Genomic DNA, 20155 nt, shown 5'->3' with positions numbered 1-20155 from the left:
AGCTAATGTTTGCTACGTGCTGAAAAATTATGATGACAATAAAATAATAAAAAGTGACGCTAACGGCTAAATGCTAACTGCTTCATGCTGAAAAGTATGCTAATGCTAATAGCTACATGTAAACCAATGATGCAAACAGCTACATGCTAATGAGTTATGCTAATGGATACATGCTAAAAAGTGATGCTAATGGCTAAATGCTAACTGCTTCATGCTAAAATAATTATGCTAATGGTAACATGCTAACGGCTACTTGTTTACAAATTATGCTAACAGTTACGTGCTAATGAGTTATGCTAACGGTTACATGCTCAAAAGTGATGCTAACGGCTAAATGTTAACTGCTTCATGCTAAATAAATTATGCTAATGCTAACATACTAACGGCCAGTCACTATAATAACCATGGTCCTAAAAACTTTCTGGAATCCCCAACAAAATGTTACTAAAACGGAAAAAAAAATCATCAAGGTTGTACAAGTATGAATTGGGGCTGCTTTGACACTCCAGAACCTGGATCGCCTGCTTTGCTTGATTATCAATAAAGAAAACTCTAAAGACCAGATAAAAAAATGGAGGGAAAACATCTAGATGTCATTTAAATACGTAAAGTTCTTTGTTATCCGTCCAATTTCACGCCACACGCAAAAAAAGTCTCAATGGTGTCGAAATATTTCCGTCGACATTGTTTGTTTTTTGGACGAGGTGTGTTTTTACAACGGGTTCTTTGCTAGATATTTTTGTATTGGACTTTGGGGCTTGTCCCATGAGTCACCCGTATGATAGTGCCGGGAATATTCTGTAATAAAAACTTCCACGGAAAACTGCTATAGCTCCAGTCACAAGCGGCATGTTGAAGGGACATTCAAAGAAAAGTCAGCCCTATTCAGGGTCTATATGTACATCAACATTTTTTACTGAATTAGAAGTTTTTGATCGTGAGTTAGCTTATTTTTGGGATATGGAAAACACCCTTATAAACAAAGTGGTTGACTGGGCCTTTTTGACCCAACTTGCAATAACAAAATACTAGTAACATAGTAGTAACATGGTAATAACATAGTAATAACATAGTAATAACCAGGGTTGGGTAGGGTTACTTTAACCTGATTACTTTCAATTACTTTTGGATGACTCCGATACCAAATATGCTAATAAAAGACAAAAGAAACTCAATATGAATAAAATGATGACTCACAACACGTGGTAAGCTTTCTCTCCTGGCTTTGATCTCTTTGATCTCCGGCAAAACTAACATAAAATGCAGGGTTGGGTAGGATTAGTTTAACTGTATTACTTTCGATTACTTTTGGATTACTCCAATACCAAATATGCTAATAAAAGACAAAAGAAACTAAATATGAATACAATTATGACTCACAACACGTGGTAAGCTTTTTCTCCTGGCTTTGATCTCTTTGATCTCCGGCAAAACTAACATAAAAATGCTGGGTTGGGTAGGGTTACTTTAACTGGATTACTTTCAATTACTTTTGGATTACTCCATTACCAAATATCCTAATTAAAGACAAAATAAACTAAATATGAATAAAATGATGACTCACAACACGTGGTAAGCTTTCTCTCCTGGCTTTGATCTCTTTGATCTCCGGCAAAACTAACATAAAAATGCTGGGTTGGGTAGGGTTACTTTAACTGGATTACTTTCAATTACTTTTGGAATACTCCATTACCAAATATCCTAATTAAAGACAAAATAAACTAAATATGAATAAAATGATGACTCACAACACGTGGTAAGCTTTCTCTCCTGGCTTTGATCTCTTTGATCTCCGGCAAAACTAACATAAAAATGCTGGGTTGGGTAGGGTTACTTTAACTGGATTACTTTCAATTACTTTTGGATTACTCCATTACCAAATATGCTAATAAAAGACAAAAGAAACTAAACATGAATAAAATGATGACACACAACACGTGGTAAGCTTTCTCTCCTGGCTTTGATCTCTTTGATCTCCGGCAAAACTAACATAAAAATGCTGGGTTGGGTAGGGTTACTTTAACTGGATTACTTTCAATTACTTTTGGATTACTCCATTACCAAATATGCTAATAAAAGACAAAAGAAACTAAACATGAATAAAATGATGACACACAACACGTGGTAAGCTTTCTCTCCTGGCTTTGGTCTCTTTGATCTCCGGCAAAACTAACATAAAATGCGACAGAAACAAAATGAAAATAAATCCAAACAGCTTGCCAACATCATTTTTGCCGTTCCATGTATTCCGTTACTCCCCAAGCCTGCACAAAATTCAGTCATTTTATTCATATTTAGTTTCTTTTGTCTTTTATGAGCATATTTGCTATTGGAGTAATCCAAAAGTAATTGAAAGTAATCCAGTTAAAGTAACCCTACCCAACCCTGGTAATAACATAGTAATAACAGAAATACAAAACTGGTAGCCCTTTGCGCTAATCGGTAACCCCAAAAATGAGCTCTTGGCCTGAGAGAGGTTGGTGACCCCGGTCTTAGAGATACCGGAACGCCAAAGAAACACAAAGTAGACATTCGTGTTCGACAATCAGTCAACCCGATCCTTTCCCTTCGTCACAACCGGAGCCGCAATGCAAATTAAGGTGCGACGCTAACAATAGAAAAGGCGCGCACTCGAGGGTGAGATACTCTAACGCTACTGAGCCGGATCCCATTCGGGTCGGCGTCCTTATCTACGGTCCATGCGACAAATAATGTTTGTTTGTATCCAGTCATGGCCACCGACCGATTTTCTCGTAGAAAAAAACTTTATTATCAGATTATCCTTGACGAGCTTGTTTTGACTAGGGAAATGAGTCGGCATAGTTCTCCTAGTGGGAGAATGGTTCCCCATTTCCTTAATGTCTGTCTGAGTTTTTTTTTTTTAATTCCAATTTTTTCTTTGACTTTGACTGCAATGGCAATCTGTAAATTATTAACCAAAGGACAACTTAAAGTTCATCAACCTTTTAGGAAGCTAAAAGTTAAATGGTCTGCATTTCTATAGCGCTTTTCAAGTCCTAGCGCTTTACAATGTCCTTCACACTTCCCCATTCACACACACACTCACACACCAATAGGGAGTCACCCATGCAAGGCGCCTACCTGCTTGTCGGGGGCATTAGGGATTCAGTGTCTTGCCCAAGGACACTTCGACATTTAACATGGAGGAGCCGGGAATCAAACCTGCGACCTCTTGATCCCAAGACGAGCGCTCTACCTCTTGAGCTCCCTTATTTTTTTTTTTTAGAAACAATTGAGGGTTCACGGGGGTGGAGAATTTAACATAAAAGAGAACACCACCGTAAAACAAGAAACATGACAATGCAGCAGCTTCTCTTCTCAACCGAATGGTTGAGTGGTTCACAAGTCCCTTCTTAAGGTTTCTTCATTTTACTCATATAACACGGAGGAGCCGGGAATCAAACCTGCGACTTCTTGATCCCAAGACGAGCGCTCTACCTCCTGAGCTAAGGCTCGCTTATCTTTTCACAAACAATTGAGGGTTCATGGGGAGTTTAACATAAAAGAGAACACAAAATATCTGGGATTTTTGTGCCCACAGTAGACCCCCAGGATACGGCGACCTCGCCTCAAAGCGTTTTCACTTCATGTAAAACAAGAAACATGACAATGCAGCAGCTTCTCTTCTCAACCGAATGGTTGAGTGGTTCACAAGTCCCTTCCCACAGTTTCTTCATTTTACTCATGTTGAGGTTTTTGAGTTTTTCATTGCCCGAGGACACTTCGACATATAACATGGAGGAGCCGGGAATCGAACCTGCGACCTCTTAATGCCGCCCTGGTTAATTTCTTGTTACCGATAAGCGCAGAGGGGAGTTTGATAAGCAGTGCAAAAATCTGTTATTACTCTGTTATTACGTGGTTGTAACTACCAGAAATAGGGTTAAAAATAAGCTCAGTCAACCACTAATTTTTGTGCCCACAGTAGACCCCCGGGATACGGCGACCTCTCCTCACAGCGTTTTCACTTCATGTAAAACAAGAAACATGACAATGCAGCAGCTTCTCTTCTCAACCGAATGGTTGAGTGGTTCACAAGTCCCTTCTCAAGGTTTCTTCATTTTACTCATGTTGAGGTTTTTGAGTTTTTCATTGCCCGAGGACACTTCGACATATAACACGGAGGAGCCGGGAATCGAACCTGCGACCTCTTAATGCCGCCCTGGTTAATTTCTTGTTACCGATAAGCGCAGAGGGGAGTTTGATAAGCAGTGCAAAAATCTGTTATTACCCTGTTATTACGTGGTTGTAACTACCAGAAATAGGGTTAAAAATAAGCTCAGTCAACCACTAATTTTTGTGCCCACAGTAGACCCCCGGGATACGGCGACCTCGCCTCACAGCGTTTTCACTTCATGTAAAACAAGAAACAAGACAATGCAGCAGCTTCTCTTCTTAACCGAATGGTTGAGTGGTTCACAAGTCCCTTCTCAAGATTTCTTCATTTTACTCATGTTGAGGTTTTTGAGTTTTTCCCTTGCCCGAGGACACTTCTTAAAGGTACTCCCAATTTTTTTGCCTGTCTTTTCAGCATTTTCCCCACTATACAGCTTCGTATCAAATTTTGCAGTGTCAATGCGTATGAGGAGTTAGGTCTCTAAAATGCCTGTCTGCTATTGGTCGAAATGAACGCCTGCGTTTATCACAGCAAACGTCGTGAAAATGCTGATAGGCTAATGGAGGAAACAACTTCCCACAATGCCTTTTTGCCTCGGTATTCAAATCTGGAGTGCTTCGTAAAGGGAGAGCTAACGATACAAAACTGTCATTTTTGTACAATATTTATCCTTTATAGGCTCAGGGCTTACAGTGATGCCAATAAGAGAAGCAAATATAATGATAATCCGTTTTAATTTGAATCAGCCGTCTCATCCCCGTTTGGCATCCACCTTCTAACTCCACTGTACCAGTTCAAATCACGTTACACAAAAAAAGATAAAATACCATCGTTTTCCTTGACATGTATATTCATTCATGTGATTTATTTATATACCTGTGTATAACATGTACTGTAAGTAATACTTAATACTATTATCTTAATGTTTTTATCTGGGGTACCGCATTTTCAGAGGTGGTGTGTCTTGGGCAAGTACAGCCTGCTGGCGCCCATCTCTCTCCAGGCCAACGAATGTTTCCTTTCGCCTGTTAAGGCGAATGTGCGAACTTTGACCACTAGATGGCACTGCATTGTCTAATGCAGCAAAAAACAGTTTATATGAGCACAGTGTAGCATCAAGATGCCAGATCAAAATGGTGGTGACTTCTAGATATGGATGTAAAAGAAATACAAATGACTCAACTTATGAATATTTAGAAAAATGAACATTGGTACGATAGTTCATGGATTTTTATGATTTTATTTTTTAACTGAATAGAAGTTTTTTTTGTACCACTAGGGGGCTCTAAATTACGGGTCTACCCCTAAGACGGCTGAGATGTCTGTGGACCTGTTCCGAAAATATCTCACCAGTACAGGGTCATTGTGATTTCCTAGTAAAATGACTTTTTGACTGGTTGACCGAGTCTATTTAACCCTTCTTCCAATAATTAACTCATCCACTGCCAACCGGGTTAACTACTAAGTGGAAAACAGAGGATTACCGTCTAACCTTAGTCAATGGCACTGAATTCAAAATGTCTCCTTGATGTCTGCCACTGTTATTAGTCGTTAAATTCTCAAGGTTTCTTCATTTTCCTCATGTTGGGGTTTTTCAGTTTTTCCTTGCCCTTGTGTAGGTTCTAGATCAGGGGATGGTGTCATAATAGTCTGTAGTCTGTAGTGGTCTGTGCAGCCCTTTGAGACTCTTTGTGATTAAGGGCTTCACACATAAACATGACTTGACTTATACTGCGGTTTTTGAGTTTTTCCTTGCCCTTGTGTAGGTTTTAGATCAGGGGATGGTGTCATAATGGTCTGTGGTTTGCAATAATCTGTGGTCTGTGCAGCCCTTTGAGACTCCTTGTGATTAAGGGAGTCACAAATAAATAGGACTTGACTTGAGGTTTTTGAGTTTTTCCTGGCCCTCATGTAGGTTTTAGATCAGGGGATGGTGTCAAACATAGTTTGCTATAGTTTGTGGTATTTGCAGCCCTTTGAGACTCTTTGTGATTAAGGGCAATACAAATAAACATGACTTGACTTAAACAGATAAGGAAGTTAGTTACAAACGAACCAGGTACTTATAAGCTAACCGGTTCATTATGATATTCCAACTCATTCACTAACCAGCTCAGTTCACTCATTGCTAGCTTAGTTAAGAAGAAAATGAAGGATGGACGTTTAAACCCGTCAATAGCAAAATTAAAATGGACTTAAATTTAAACTGCCTCGGAGGCTAATTGGCTCCCCGTCACTTTTTAAACCCCTGTCTTCCTGTCACCGGTTGTCAGTCCGTCTGCAAACCTCAGCTCCCGCTAGGCGAGCCCTTTCGACCCTGACTCACTCCTGTCCTGATTGCTGTTTGAGTCCCAGCTCCGACCCGTTTTTGATCCTGACCCCGTCTACTCTCCTCTTCTGGCTTTCGACTCGTTTCCGACCCCGACCACGATTTTGCTCTCCTGTCCCGGCTACTGACCCGTTTTTCCGTTCCCGACACCGCCATCGCTCGCCACGGAAATACCACTTCCGCGTCTGAGTAACCTGCTCCCCACGATCAACGATCTACCCTTTCCTTCCTTCCTAATAAAACTAAGAGAAACGCACGCAAGTGGGTCCAGTCTTCGTTCTGGTCTTGACAGTTATAGGTTATCATTTTAGAAATGCATAGAAAACTAGGTGCCCTTTGCGCTCACTAGTAACAAATAGCAGCTTAAAGAAGATTGGAGACCCCTGCTCTTAATCACACACACTGTCCCTTTAAAATCCGATTTCACAAGCCGATCGCCAATAGCGAAATACCTTGAATCGGTTCTAAAGTGTAGAATAATTCCCGGCTCTCATTCATGAAAAATTCACTTCATCTTTATCATCACAAGGCAGCGTCGGGAGCCAGGGGTGGGGGTCCTACGCACGCTCCACGGAATACGGGAATAATCTAGCCAGAATTACAAATAACACACGAGTAGGAAATAAAACAATCTATCCACGAAAATCAAGACAGACGATTAAAAAAAGATAACCCTCACATTTGCAGGGAAGCAGGAGGGAAAGAGAAACCATCACATGACTCACATGGGGGTTTTTGCACGCCAGACCACCGTGCCTTTCCATTCTTCCGCCGGCAAATCCCTCGCTTCCTTCGCGGTATTTCAAAGCCGCACTTTAAATTCTATCGCTTTTCGCGTCGAATTGAGAAACGTGCGGGAGGGAAAGCGAGCGGCGGAGAAAAAGGGAGGAGGGCGACGAGGACGAGTGGTCCGGGGGGAAGGCATGGGCGGGGGAGGGGCTTATGGAGATCCCCGCCTCCCATTGGCTGACCGGGCGGAAGAAAGTGGGACTCCTTTCGCTATGTTCTTTTTACGAATGCACGATAGAGCGTCCATTGTAATTTACTGGGGGGCAAAACAACAATTGATAGCAAACACATTCCACTGAAGACCCCCAACAGAAGCCGGATTGCCAAATGATGTCATGTCTACTTCTAAAACTCAAGAATAGGGTTTCCATGCATCCATCCATCAATCCATTATCTGCACTGTTTATCCTCAGTAGGGTTGCGGGGGTACTGGAGCACATCCCAGCTATTTCCGGGCATTGGGCAGGGGACACCCTGAACTTGTTGCCAGCCAATCGCAGGGCACACAGGGACAGACAACTCGCTCGCTCATTCACACCTAGGGACTATTTGGTTAGGCAAATCAACCTGACATGCAAGCATGGGGAGAACATGCAAACTCCACACAGGAGGTTTGATCTCATGACCTCAGAACTGTGCCGCACACGCGCTAACCACTGCGCCGCCGTGCTGCCCATAGTTTCCATCCATCCCCCGCCCGCCCCCGTAAACGCCTACAACACAGGTGTCAAACATGCGTCATGCAGGCTGGATCAGGGTTCAAATCCGGCCTGCGAGACAACACCCAGAGAGGCACAAGAGAAAAACGAGCTGCAGTTGGAAATCTGTCCACATGATGTGAACAATGCCAGGTGCCACTCGTAAAGCGTCTGGAACTATATTACTTCCTCTTAATTTTCCTCTCTCTTTCACTCTGTTTCTCTCGCTTTCTTTCTCTTTAGCCTTCTCTTTATTTTTCTATCCCTCTTCTTTTCTTCTTTTATTTTTCTTTATCGTGATTATTCTCTCTTTTTCTCTTTCTCTCGCACTGTCTCTTCTTTTCTCTTTCTTTTTCTATCACTCTTTCTTCTTTCTTGCTTTCCTGTTTCTTTCTCTTTATCATTCTTTTTCTTTCTATTTTCTCTTTTTCTCCCTTTATGCTCTCTTTTCCCGTTGTCTTCTTTTCTCTCTCTTTCTTTCTGTATTTTTCACTCTCTTTTCTCTCTCAATTTCTTCACATCTCCGTTTTTCTTTTTGTCTCTCACTCTCTTTCTTTTTCTACCTCTCAGTTTCACCCTTTTTTCCACCATCCCTCTTTCTCTCAATCTTTTTTCAAATCCGGTCCGCGAGATAACACCCATAGAGGCACAGGAGAAAAATGAGCTGCAGTTTGTAATCCGTCCCCTTTATTTTGAAAATGCCAGGTGCCACGGGCAATGTGACTGGACCTATATTACTTTATCTTGGGGCGGCAGTAGCTCAGGAGGTAGAGCGATCGTTTTAGGATTAAGGGATCCCAGTTCGAATCCCGGCTTGTCCGTGTTACATGCCGAAGTGTCCTTGGGTAAGACACTGAAACCCCAATTACCCCCAATAAGCAGGTTAGCGCCTTACATGGCTGCACAGATCACGGCCGCTATTGGGAAATGTGAAGCACAATGTAAAGCGCTTTGGGAAGTTATTGACTTGAAAAGCGCTATATAAAAGCAGATCATTTCATTTCATTTCATATCTTTCTTTTTCTCTCTCTTTTACTCTTTCACTCTCTCATGGAAAAACTGAAAAACCCCAACATGAGGAAAATTAAGAAACCTTGAGAATTTAACGACTGATAACAGTGGCAGACATCAAGGAGACATTTTGAATTCAGTGCCATTGACTAAGGTTAGACGATAATCCTCCGTTTTCCACTTAGTAGTTAACTCGGCTTGGCAGTGGATGAGTTAATTATTGGAAGCAGGGTTAAATAGACCCGGTCAACCAGTCAAAAAGTCATTTTACTAAGAAATCACAATGACCCTGTACTGTTGAGCATGTGGCCCCAAGCTAAAATGAGTTTGACACCCCTGCATTAGACAATACAGTGCCAACTGGTGGTCAACTGGGGCCCTGAAAAATATTAATTAAAGAAAAAAATATTAGGATTGTCATGAACCGGAACAGGACCCAAACGTGTGACGTTCCTCACACAAGCTTTTATTTTACGGGAAATGGAGAGTCATGCACGTTAGGCAGCGGTCTGGCATGGAAAGACAGGAAGCCAGAGACCGACGAGATCGACACCGATTGCCCGAGCAGATATCGGACAGATGGGGTCGATACCGGACAAGACGGGACAGACAGGACTGATATTGAAACAGGATAACAAAATTAAACAGGACAAACTAGACGGGAACGAAAACTGGAGAGAATAATAAACAGGACGAAACTAGACTGGAACGTAACTGGAAACCGATATTAAACAGGACAAAATAAACGGGAACAACGCCGGACAGGAAATACCAACAGGAAAACAGGACCGAGTCAGAACCCACGTCTTGCGGGGCAGAAGTTCGTTGACAGGCTGACAAAGGAAGAGTGAGAGCGCTGAGCTTAAATAGACCGAAAGCCAATCTGTAAACAAGCCTTGCTCTATGTTGCTTGCCATTTTACATGTGCACTTGTACTATGAGTCTTTATGAGTGCCAAAGTTCTGCTGATATGTAGTTTGACAATGCCACGTAGAGCCCGTAAGGGTTGCGTGTCGTTGCTGTGTACATATGTCAAGTATTGTTGCCTGACGTTGTATATGTACACATGTGCTATGGGGTTCTTTTAGTGCAAAAATGTCTCACAGCGCTCGTTAGAGTTGCATGTCATGAGAGTTTGCATGTGACTACCGTCCTTGATCGATCTTAGCTGCCGTTGTATATGTGCCCATGTGTGCTGTTGGTGTGGGCTTAAGACTGTTGTTCTTGCTCGATGTGTCACGGTTAATTTCCCTTGAACATGTAGTTGTTCTTGTAGGTATCAGCTCCTGTTGTAGTTGTGCATGTTTAACATGTACTCCATTAGTGAGAAAATTTAGTCTTTGCACACAATGACATGACTGTGAATCAGACTTGATGATTGCCTGTGTGCATATACAAAGTGCTTTTGCAATGTCAGCTGCCGTTGTACATGTGCACGTGTAACTATCAGGCACTGCACACCGTTTACAAGTACACGTATACAACGGCAGCTTACATCTAGCAATAACACTAGTAATATGACAGTTATACTAGTTATATGACATTGTAAAACTATAATACACGGGCACATATACAACGGCAGCTAACGTCAAGCAACGATACTTGACAGACGAACACACCGATGACACACAACTCTAACAGGCACTGCGTGACGTTGTCAAACTACACACCGGCAGAATTTTAGAACTCTTTGAACCCGTTAGTACATGTGCACTGAAGGATTTTATACATTTGAGTATAAAGGATTTTGTATGATCAAATACAAATTACATTTAATGCAAAAGATATTCACTGGCTGGGCTGTGGGGCAAGTCAGTGCAACCGAGGGGAGAATGATGCTTACAGGAACAGCGGGGAACTGGGACAAAGAGATGTTTTGACCATTTCAGACATCGAAGCGAAGTGTTTGGAGCCACGTGGGGCCTTTCCTGGCACGCCCATGGGAGGAGCCGGCACACCAGCTTGCGGAAAAAACGTGGGACGGGGGAAGGAAGCAGAAGATCGAGAGAGGAGGCTTGACAGAGACTCGAGCGACACTAATTTGGCTAATTCGATGGAGTTCACTTCGCTAAATTATTTAATAATTAAATCTGACCCCGTGTGGAAATGCCAATCGCTTGTCCATCTTTTCCTTCAAGAAACGAGCGCGCATTGTTAGGTGAATGGGCGTGTGCGGCACAGTTCTGAGGTCATGTGTTCAAATCCAGCTACCAGACTTCCTGTGCAGAGTTTGTATGTTCTCCCCGTGCTTGCGTGGGTTTCCTCCCACATTCCAAGAACATGCATATCAGGTTAATTGGCTAGTCTGAATTATCCCTAGGTGTGAATGAGCGAGTTGTCTGTCCCTGTGTGCCCTGCGATTGGCTGGCAACCAGTTCAGGGTGTCCCCTGCCCAATGCCCGAAGATAGCTGGGATGGGCTCCAGCACCCCCCGCGACCCTACTGAGGTTAAGCGGTGCAGATAATGTATATGGACATATACAATGGCAGACAAAATCGACCAATGGAATTAGCCGAATTAGTGTCGCTCGAGTCTCCGTCAAGCCTCCTCTCTCGATCTTCTGCTTCCTTTTCCCGGCCCACGTTTTTTCCCGCAAGCTGGTGTGCGGCTCCTCCCATGGGCGTGCCAGGAAAGGCCCCACATGGCTCCAAACACTTCGCTTCGATGTCTGAAATGGTCAAAAAGATGCACAACTTTAACGGGCACTGTGTGAGATTGTCAAACTATCGCACGCGTGCACATATACAACGGCAGCTAAGAGCAACGACACTTATCACGCGCGCCAAAGACATGTCATTGGACTTGTATCTTCTCGGCGCTCTTAAAACGCCACATTTTAGCTCCTCCCCTGCAGAAAGCATCGATAATACAAAGGATGCTTTACGGAACCACTTGAATCATGCAAACACGTGACACAAAATAAAACAATAACAATAAATCATAATAAAATATCATCCTCCTAACGGTGTGTCGCAGTTAGCAGCGCTAATTCATCACTATCGGCTACGCTAACGGTTAGCCAAACTTCTCTACCCGACACGAGTTCCACGCAATAAGAACGAAAACCGCGAATGTTACCTCGAAACATCCAAAAGGAAGAACTTCGGTCCTTGGGGGGACTCGGTTGGCGTAATGGCGTCGTTTTCACCTCTTTTAGGATGTTGTGTTTTCCTGCGAAGGAAACCGATGTGAAGTAAAAAACGCAGTTCGATGGTGTGAGTGGAATTTCCGAGTTTTCTGAAGTAACGTGAAAGCCCCGTGGTTCGTATACCGCCCCCTTTAAGATGGTGGAGTTTTGTAGTCTTTGTCAATATAAAGACCAACATGCACTACAACACCTCTTTACTTGCTGTTTTATTCATCCAGCGTTTATAAATGTATAAATAGCGGTAGTTGTTATTAAATGATGTGTGTGATTTTAGTTGTATGGTTATAACATTTTCAAAAAACGATGTCGCTCTAAAAATATCACCCAAATTTGTGAAAAACTAAATAAAAAAACATCTATTGCGTACGTATATGGAAGTTCCGAGTTTCCATACGGACAGTGAAAGCGCCGGAAACCGCCCACTTTCAAGATGGTGGCTTTTGTAGTCTTTCTGTACACACAATGTCAATATAAAGTGTATTAAATGTACAAAGACAAATATAAATATAATTTATTTGATGTTTGATTACTTCAGAATTTACAAATACATTTTAGTGACGGTTGTCCTTGACCGCTGTAGGGTAATATAATCCAATATAACAAGATAAAGCGTAAAAATTGTAACATATATCACCCTTGTGAACTATTAAACAATAGTCTGACTTTATTTACTTAAATCGACTCAATTAGAGTACAATAATAATAAAAATGCAGTCTATAGAGTATGTAAAATGGAAATACCGAGTGTCCAGATGTTCCTTGAACGCCTCGTAGTTTAGGCACCGCCCACTTTAAAGATGGCTGCTTTTGTAGTCCTTTCCTACGCGCCGATGTAAACATAAAGTATACTTCTTACATGAACAAAATTACTCTTAGAGGACCCAAATGCGTGACGTTTCCCACCACCTTAACCCAGATACCACAATACATTTGGACTTATCCTTCAAAACACAAACGATGAAAGAGCAATACGTTTCATTTTTATATTTATATTTGTGTTGTTTTATCCACACAACAAATATCAGACGTCAACCCGGTTTTTAAAATGTAAAAAAAAATCGTTTTCGTTTGTTAACATTTGAAACATTTCTAATGTACAAGAGATGTATAAAAAAACAACAGTGTCATTCATATTTGTTTTAACTTCATTTTATTTTTGTTACTTGCTATGATTTTCGTGAGAAAGAAAAAAAGAAGAAAAAAAATATATATATAAAGATTAAATGGAAGGAGGGAAAAAGAAGAAAATAATGAAGAATGTGTAAAAGAAATAAAAGAGCTATGAAAAAAGGGCAAACGAAAGTAAAGAGAAAAAGGAAAAAAAGAAACAACCTGAAAAGGAAATAAGGAAAAAAAAAACAAGATTAAGCAAAAGAAAATAACAGAAGAAAAATGGAAAAGAAAATAAGCATGTGAAAGGAAAAGATAGAAAAAAGAAGGGAGAAAAAGAGTTTTCAGGGGGTACACATAGCAGCAAGATGGCTAACAATTATGTCCCCTCCCTTTAAGTAAGCTTCATATAATTTCAATAAACACAGATTTCGAGACCATAGAATATTTCAAATATACACTTTTGCATACTATTTCGTGTATTTTTGCTTATTATTCAAATCCCAATTTTCTTTCATGAATATAGAGGGTTGTTTTTTCTACCACTGGGGGCGCTAAACCATTTAGTGGAAAAGAATTCCCTTACTTTCAAGTCGTGTGCATTTTTCAATAACCTCCGGAAGAGGGCAGTGTTGCAGGCCTCTCGTTCCCTCCTAATGACTGCAACGCAAAGCAAGGTCTCTCTCAAGGGCACGCATCATATCTGCAAAGTCAAATGAAAAGCGGGGGGGCGGGGGGGCTGTGTTGGCGTTTTTTTACGCTCATTAGGAAAGGAGGAGAAACCTTTTCGCTGCGCACTTTCATCGGCGCGATTTAAAAGCAGTCATTGAACATAGAATAGAAAATGACAAGGGGTGTCAAAACTCATTTTGGCTCGGGGGCCACTAAGGGAGAAAAAAAACACTCTCCCGGGGGCCAGACTAGTAGAATAAAGAGAAAAAAAGAGAGAGAGGAGGAGGGAGAAAGAGAGAGAGGGAAAGAAAGATAGAATTAGTGAGACAAAGAAAGCGACAGAGCGACAAAGAGAGTGAAAGATCAAGAGGGAAGAGAAAAAGAGAGTGCAAGAGAGAAGAGAGAAAAAGAAAGAAGAGAGAGAAAGATAGAGAGAAAGTGAAAGAGTGACAAAGGGACAGAGAAAGTGATGACAGAAAGAGAGAAAAATGAGAATGACAAAGAGAGAGAAAGAGAGTGAAAGATTAAGAGAAAAGAGAGTGCAAGAGAGGAGAGAAAAAGAAATAGAAAGAAGGAGAGACAGAGAGAGGCAGAGAGTGAAAGAGCGACATAGAGAAAGTGATGACAGAAAGGAAAAAAAATGAGAGTGAAAGGGAGGAGGGAAAGAGAGGAGGAAGAGAAAGACAAAGTGAAAGAAAGCGAGAAAGAGACAATAAGAGTGATTGAAAGAGAGAAAAAAAGACACAAAAAGAAGAAAAGAAAAGGGATGGAGAGAAAAAAGTGAGAGAAATGAATAAAAAAAGAGTCGAGGAAAAAAGAAATACAATTAGAAAGAAAAGAGAAGAGTGAAGAGAGAGAGAGAAAAAGAGAGAATAATGAAAGCGAGAGAAGGGCTCAGAGAGAGAAAGTAAGATGACAGAAAGGAGAGAGAGAAAGATTAAAAGAGAAAAAAACAAGGTGAGGGAGAAGACAGAGACAAAGATAAAAAGAGAGAGACTAAGAGAAAGGAGAAAATACAGAAAGAAAACAAGTAGAAAGAGGGCCAGAGAGAGAGCCAGAGAAAAAGAAATAAAGAGAAAGAGAAGAGAGACAAAGTGAAAAAGAAAAAAGATAAACAGAGAGAAAGAGATCAAAAAGACAGAGAAGTAAGAAAGAGAGAGGAAAAAAGAAAAGAGAGAGACTAGAAATACAGCTCCAGTTGCTTTGATGACATGAATTGGCCTTATTGAAATTGCAGCTTGTTTTCCTCTTGCACTTCTCTTGCCGTTGTCTGATCCTACCCGCAGGCCTCACGTTTTTCTGCCGCATCGGGATGAATAACAATAAAAATGCAAGTTTAGCTCGTCTCAGGAAGTAGAGCGCCTCCGTTGTAGCTCACCTTTTTCCAAGTCATCAAATATTCACGGCGCTCTCTCGGCGTCCATACGAAGGAACGTAATGGCACTTCTCCGGCCAATCGGAAAGCACGCCCTCAGCGGTTTGCCGGCACGCCGGGACCAGGAAGTAGACCCAAATCAATAAGTCTTGATTCATGCTCTCCTCGGGGGAAGTCGCTTTGAATGGGGAACACGTTCACTCCTTAGGCTGGAACATGCAATTTGGCTCTGGGAGGTTCTCATTTTGGCTCCCGTCGGTCCCGCTTTTTCTACCTGTTTTTCCAACCGTTTGTCTCCGGGTTCGACCCCGACCACGTTTGCTCTCCCGTCCCGGCAGGGTTGGGTTACTTTGACAGGATTATTTTCAATTACTTTTGGATTACTCCAATACCAAATATGCTAATAAAAGACAAAAGAAACTAAACATGAATAAAATGATGACTCACAACACGTAGTAAGCTTTCTCTCCTGGCTTTGATCTCTGGCAAAACGAACATAAAATGCAGGGTTGGGTAGGGTTACTTTAACTGGATTACTTTCAATTACTTTTGGATTACTCCAAATACAAAATTTGCTAATAAAAGACAAAAGAAACTAAATATGAATAAAATGGTGACTCACAACACGTGGTAAGCTTTCTCTCCTGGCTTTGATCTCCGGCAAAACAAACATAAAATGCAGGGTTGGGTAGGGTTACTTTAACTGGATTACTTTCAATTACTTTCGGATGACTCCAATACCAAATATGCTAATAAAAGACAAAAGAAACTAAAAATGAATAAAATGATGACTCACAACAAGTGGTAAGCTTTCTCTCCTGGCTTTGAGCTCTTTGATCTCCGGCAAACTAACATAAAATGCAGGGTTGGGTAGGGTTACTTTAACTGGATTACTTTCAATTACTTTCGGATTACTCCAATACCAAATATGCTAATGAAAGACAAAATAAACTAAATATGAATAAAATGATGACTCACAACATGTGGTAAGCTTTCTCTCCTGGCTTTGATCTCTTTGATCTCCGGCAAAACTAACATAAAATGCAGGGTTGGGTAGGGTTACTTTAACTGGATTACTTTCAATTACTTTTGGATTACTCCAATACCAAATATGCTAATAAAAGACATAAGAAACTAAATATGAATAAAATGATGACTTACAACACGTGGTAAGCTTTCTCTCCTGGCTTTGATCACTTTGATCTCCGGCAAAACTAAGCGAGCACCGGATCGCGGGCGTTGTCCTTCCTCTTTCTATCAATAAACTTGTGGTTAACGTTACGCATTTGGGTCCTGATTCCGTTCTGGTCGTGACACCCTAACCCTTTCCAACCGATGACTCTGCCAAAACGAGGGAGAACCTCGAAAGACCAGCAATTGGTTCACAAGACCTTTCCTTTTTCCTGAAATGCAGTGGCTAGTACATTCGCCTTACACACGAAAGGTCCGCGGTTTGAAACCGAGTGGAAACATACGTGGGTCTGGAGAGGGATGGGTGCCACCAGGCTGTACTTGCCCAAGACTTACCACAGGAAATGGTTGCCTACAAACCTAGTGCAGTGGTTAGCACATTGGCGTATCACGCGAAAGGTCCTCGGTTCGAGACAGAGTGGAAACATATGTTGGTCTGGAGAGGGATGGGTGCCACCAGGCTGTACTTGCCCAAGACGCACCACAGGAAATGGTGGCCTTACAAACCTAGTGCAGTGGATAGCACGTTCGCCTAACATGTGAAACGTCCGCAATTTGAAACATGGTGGAAACATATGTTGGTCTAGAGAGGGATGGGTGCCACCAGGCTGTACTTGCCCAAGACGCACCACAGGCAATGGTGGCCTTACAAACCTAGTGTAGTGGTTAGAACATTGGCGTATTACGCGAAAGTTCCTCGGTTCGAAACAGAGTGTAAACATATGTTGGCCTGGAGAGGGATGGGTGCCACCAGGCTGTACTTGCCAGAGATTTATTGCATTGCTGCCTGAATGAAATTTTTACCTTATAATCAATCAATCGGAGAACTTTATTTTGAAAAGCGTCAACAGGAAACTTCGACCGGTCACAGGACACGCCTCCAGTGCCCAATGACCTCATCTGCATTTAAAAAGGCAGTCACAAACAACTCTCTCTCTCTCTCTTTTTTCCAGAACAGCAACCCAAAGGGGGGCCCTGGCTGGCCCTTGCCCCTTGGACAATGGGGACAAAGAAGACTTAAGCACAGGTGGCCTGCCATGGTCCCTGGACGAATAGGTCGGGCACACTCCAGCCAGGAGGCTCGGATTGCTTGTGGATCTTTGCCTCCCTCTCGAAAGCAGCAGCTGATTGAGTCCGCATGGGAGAGAAATCTTTTTTTTTCTTTCCCCAGCAATTTCCTCTATAATTGCGACACAGTTTACAGTTTATTTAAGCACTTACATTCCTCCAGAACTGAGCCCGGCATGTGATGCTCACCAAGTCCTGGGATTTAAGCATTGTTAGCTTTTTTCCCACTGTTTACTTCTCTAGCCACTCATGTCACCACTTAGCTGCAGGCTAGCTGCTGTTGTTACTGTTAGCTGTGCTGCCTAAAAAAAGTGTGCTCTAGACATTTCAACTGGCATTTTTTATAGCTTCTGCTAGCCACTTAAGTTAGCTTCTTAGACCAGCTCTAACCAACTCCACATACCTGCTTTATTCAGGCGCACTTATAATCTTCAACTTTTGTCCCCACTGTTTCCTTCTCTGGCCACTCATTGTAGACCAACACAGCACCCTGAGGCCATCCTGTTAATAATCAACACAAGGATACTGCTGGAAGTGTGAATTTCCCTACGGGGATGAATAAAGTATCTATCTATCTATCTATCTATCTATCTATCTATCTATCTATCTACCTATCTTATCAAACCTTGAAAACACGACACTAAACTTCAAGCATTCTTAAGGATTTCAAGCACCCTTACAAACCCTGGATTATTTAACTAAATTGTGTTCCACCTTACTGAGCTTATCATCTCCTCTCAAATTGTGACGTCTCTCATCGACCTATTGAAAATATTCCAAGTTATTCCCTCAGCTGAGTCTAGCACCACTCCAAAAACCCGCACAGAATGGCTAGAAGTTTTTAGCCGGTGGATGGAGACAGGAGGTTCTCACCAGGGCGTGGCACCGAAGCTCACCAGATTGCGAGGATCAAGAGCTCATTTCCTGCAGCTCAGTATGACGACTGGAAAGGAGACAGAGAACGTGATGCAAACCGGGGTGTAGCTGCAGGGCGGGGCTGGACTTCCTGGCATTTTCCTCTCGGAAGATGAGAGGAACATGGGCGGGCCTCCAAGAGGATGAAATCCAGGAGACCCCGGGGATACAGCGTCCTCGCCTTACTAGGTTTTCAGTGTAGAATGACGTGGTCTTTCGGCCCATCTTCATGTTTTTTCGCCCGCCTTAAGACATAACAGACAAATTATTGCTAGACATCGTATAAATTGCTGGTCTGCTATGAGTTTGCGTCGTAGCATCATGAAAATGCTAATTAATTATTGGATGAACTACCTCCCATGATGCCTTGATCGCTTTGTTTAGTCTAGAGTGGCGTGTGCTTTGTAAAGTCAATGATACATTACTGTATTTTCTGTACTGTATTTATTCGCTATGGGTCCAAAGGCGGGCAGAGATGCAAAAGGGAGAAGCAAAAACTTGATAACCCTGGAAACAAAGCTTACAATGATCAAGAAAACTTGCAGTGATGCTAAAGGGAGAAGCAAGAATATGCTAACCACAGAAACAAAGCTTTAGACTATTAAGAAGGCTTTCGCTGATGCTAAAGAGAGAGGCAAAAACTTTATAATCCTTGCAGTTAAGCTTCCAATGATCACAAAAGCTTGCAGTGATGCTAAAGGGAGAAGCAAAAATATGATAACCATATAAACAAAGCTTTAGACTATTAAGAAGGCTTTCACTGATGCTAAAGAGAGAGGCAAAAATATGATAATCCTTGCAGTTAAACTTCCAACGATCAAAAAAAGCTTGCAGTGATGCTAAAGGGAGAAGCAAAAATATGATAACCATAGAAACAAAGCTTCAGACTATCAAGAAGGCTTGCAGTGAAGCTAATGAGAGAAGCAAAAACTTGATAATCCTTGCAGTTAAGCTTCCAACGATCAAAAAAGCTTGCAATGATGCTAAAGAGAGAAGCAAAAATATGAAAACCATACAAGCAGAGCTTTTAACTATCAAGATGAGTTGCAGTGATGCTAAAGGGAGAATTGCAAATACGATAACCATGGAAATGAAGCTTTTAGTGATCAAAAAGCTTGCAGGCTAAAGGGAAAAGCAAAGACATGATAACCATGGAAACAAAGCTTGTTATCAACAAGGAATATGAAAAAGGCTCACTCAACGTAACCCTCGATAAGTTGCATGGCTGTTACCAATCAACGATCGGGACTATTCTTAAAAATAAGGAAGTGATGAAAGCAAAGTATTCCGGGGTAAGGACATGATAATCCTCTTCTCGCGAGAAAAATATTTGAAATCAGTTTCATTTGAAATCTGCTGTCTTCTCCCTACCCTGCATCCACCTGCTACGCCACTCAACCACATTTAGGTCAGAGCAAAGATAAATAAAATGCACGCACATCGCACATTAGAAGTGTGAAGTTTGGAGGTCCTCAGTGACTGGTAAAGTGCTAAATATGCAATTTATTTTCATTTTTTTTATCTGGGGTGTAGGGGTTCGGACCAGATTAGCAACACATTAACATTGGTTCGTTTCGTTAGCAATTCCCCCTTAAGCTACACACCTCTGAATGGATTCATGTCGTATACTGGGGGTCTACCGTATTTATGATTTCTTCCCCCCAAGCTTCACTTTATGTTTTTTTTTTTACACCTTGAGAGTTGCCTGGG

At 41.8% G+C, this 20155-nt stretch overlaps 1 protein-coding gene across 2 annotated transcripts in view; it reads right to left on the bottom strand.

Annotated features, from left to right (window-relative positions):
* gne (glucosamine (UDP-N-acetyl)-2-epimerase/N-acetylmannosamine kinase) overlaps positions 1-12189 on the bottom strand; it is a 43919-nt gene extending 31730 nt beyond the window's left edge. The window contains exon 1 of one of the 2 annotated variants that reach the window (XM_088341510.1): positions 12045-12189. Coding sequence is in view for 1 of the 2 variants with exons in the window: in XM_088341508.1 (XP_088197634.1) it covers positions 7193-7231 (39 nt within the window). In the remaining variant the exon portion in view is untranslated. Of the gene's footprint in view, positions 1-7192; positions 7359-12044 lie in introns of those variants that run through there. The other variant, XM_088341508.1, reaches the window with a different exon arrangement.
* Between the last annotated feature and the right edge of the window lie 7966 nt (positions 12190-20155).

This window comes from Urocampus carinirostris, chromosome 8 (assembly GCF_059441175.1).
Source record: "Urocampus carinirostris isolate Australia breed hairy pipefish chromosome 8, RoL_Ucar_1.0, whole genome shotgun sequence".
In the NCBI taxonomy this organism is placed as follows: domain Eukaryota; kingdom Metazoa; phylum Chordata; class Actinopteri; order Syngnathiformes; family Syngnathidae; genus Urocampus; species Urocampus carinirostris.
Note: the sequence above shows the minus strand (reverse complement) of the source record. Positions and strands in the feature narration are given on the sequence as shown.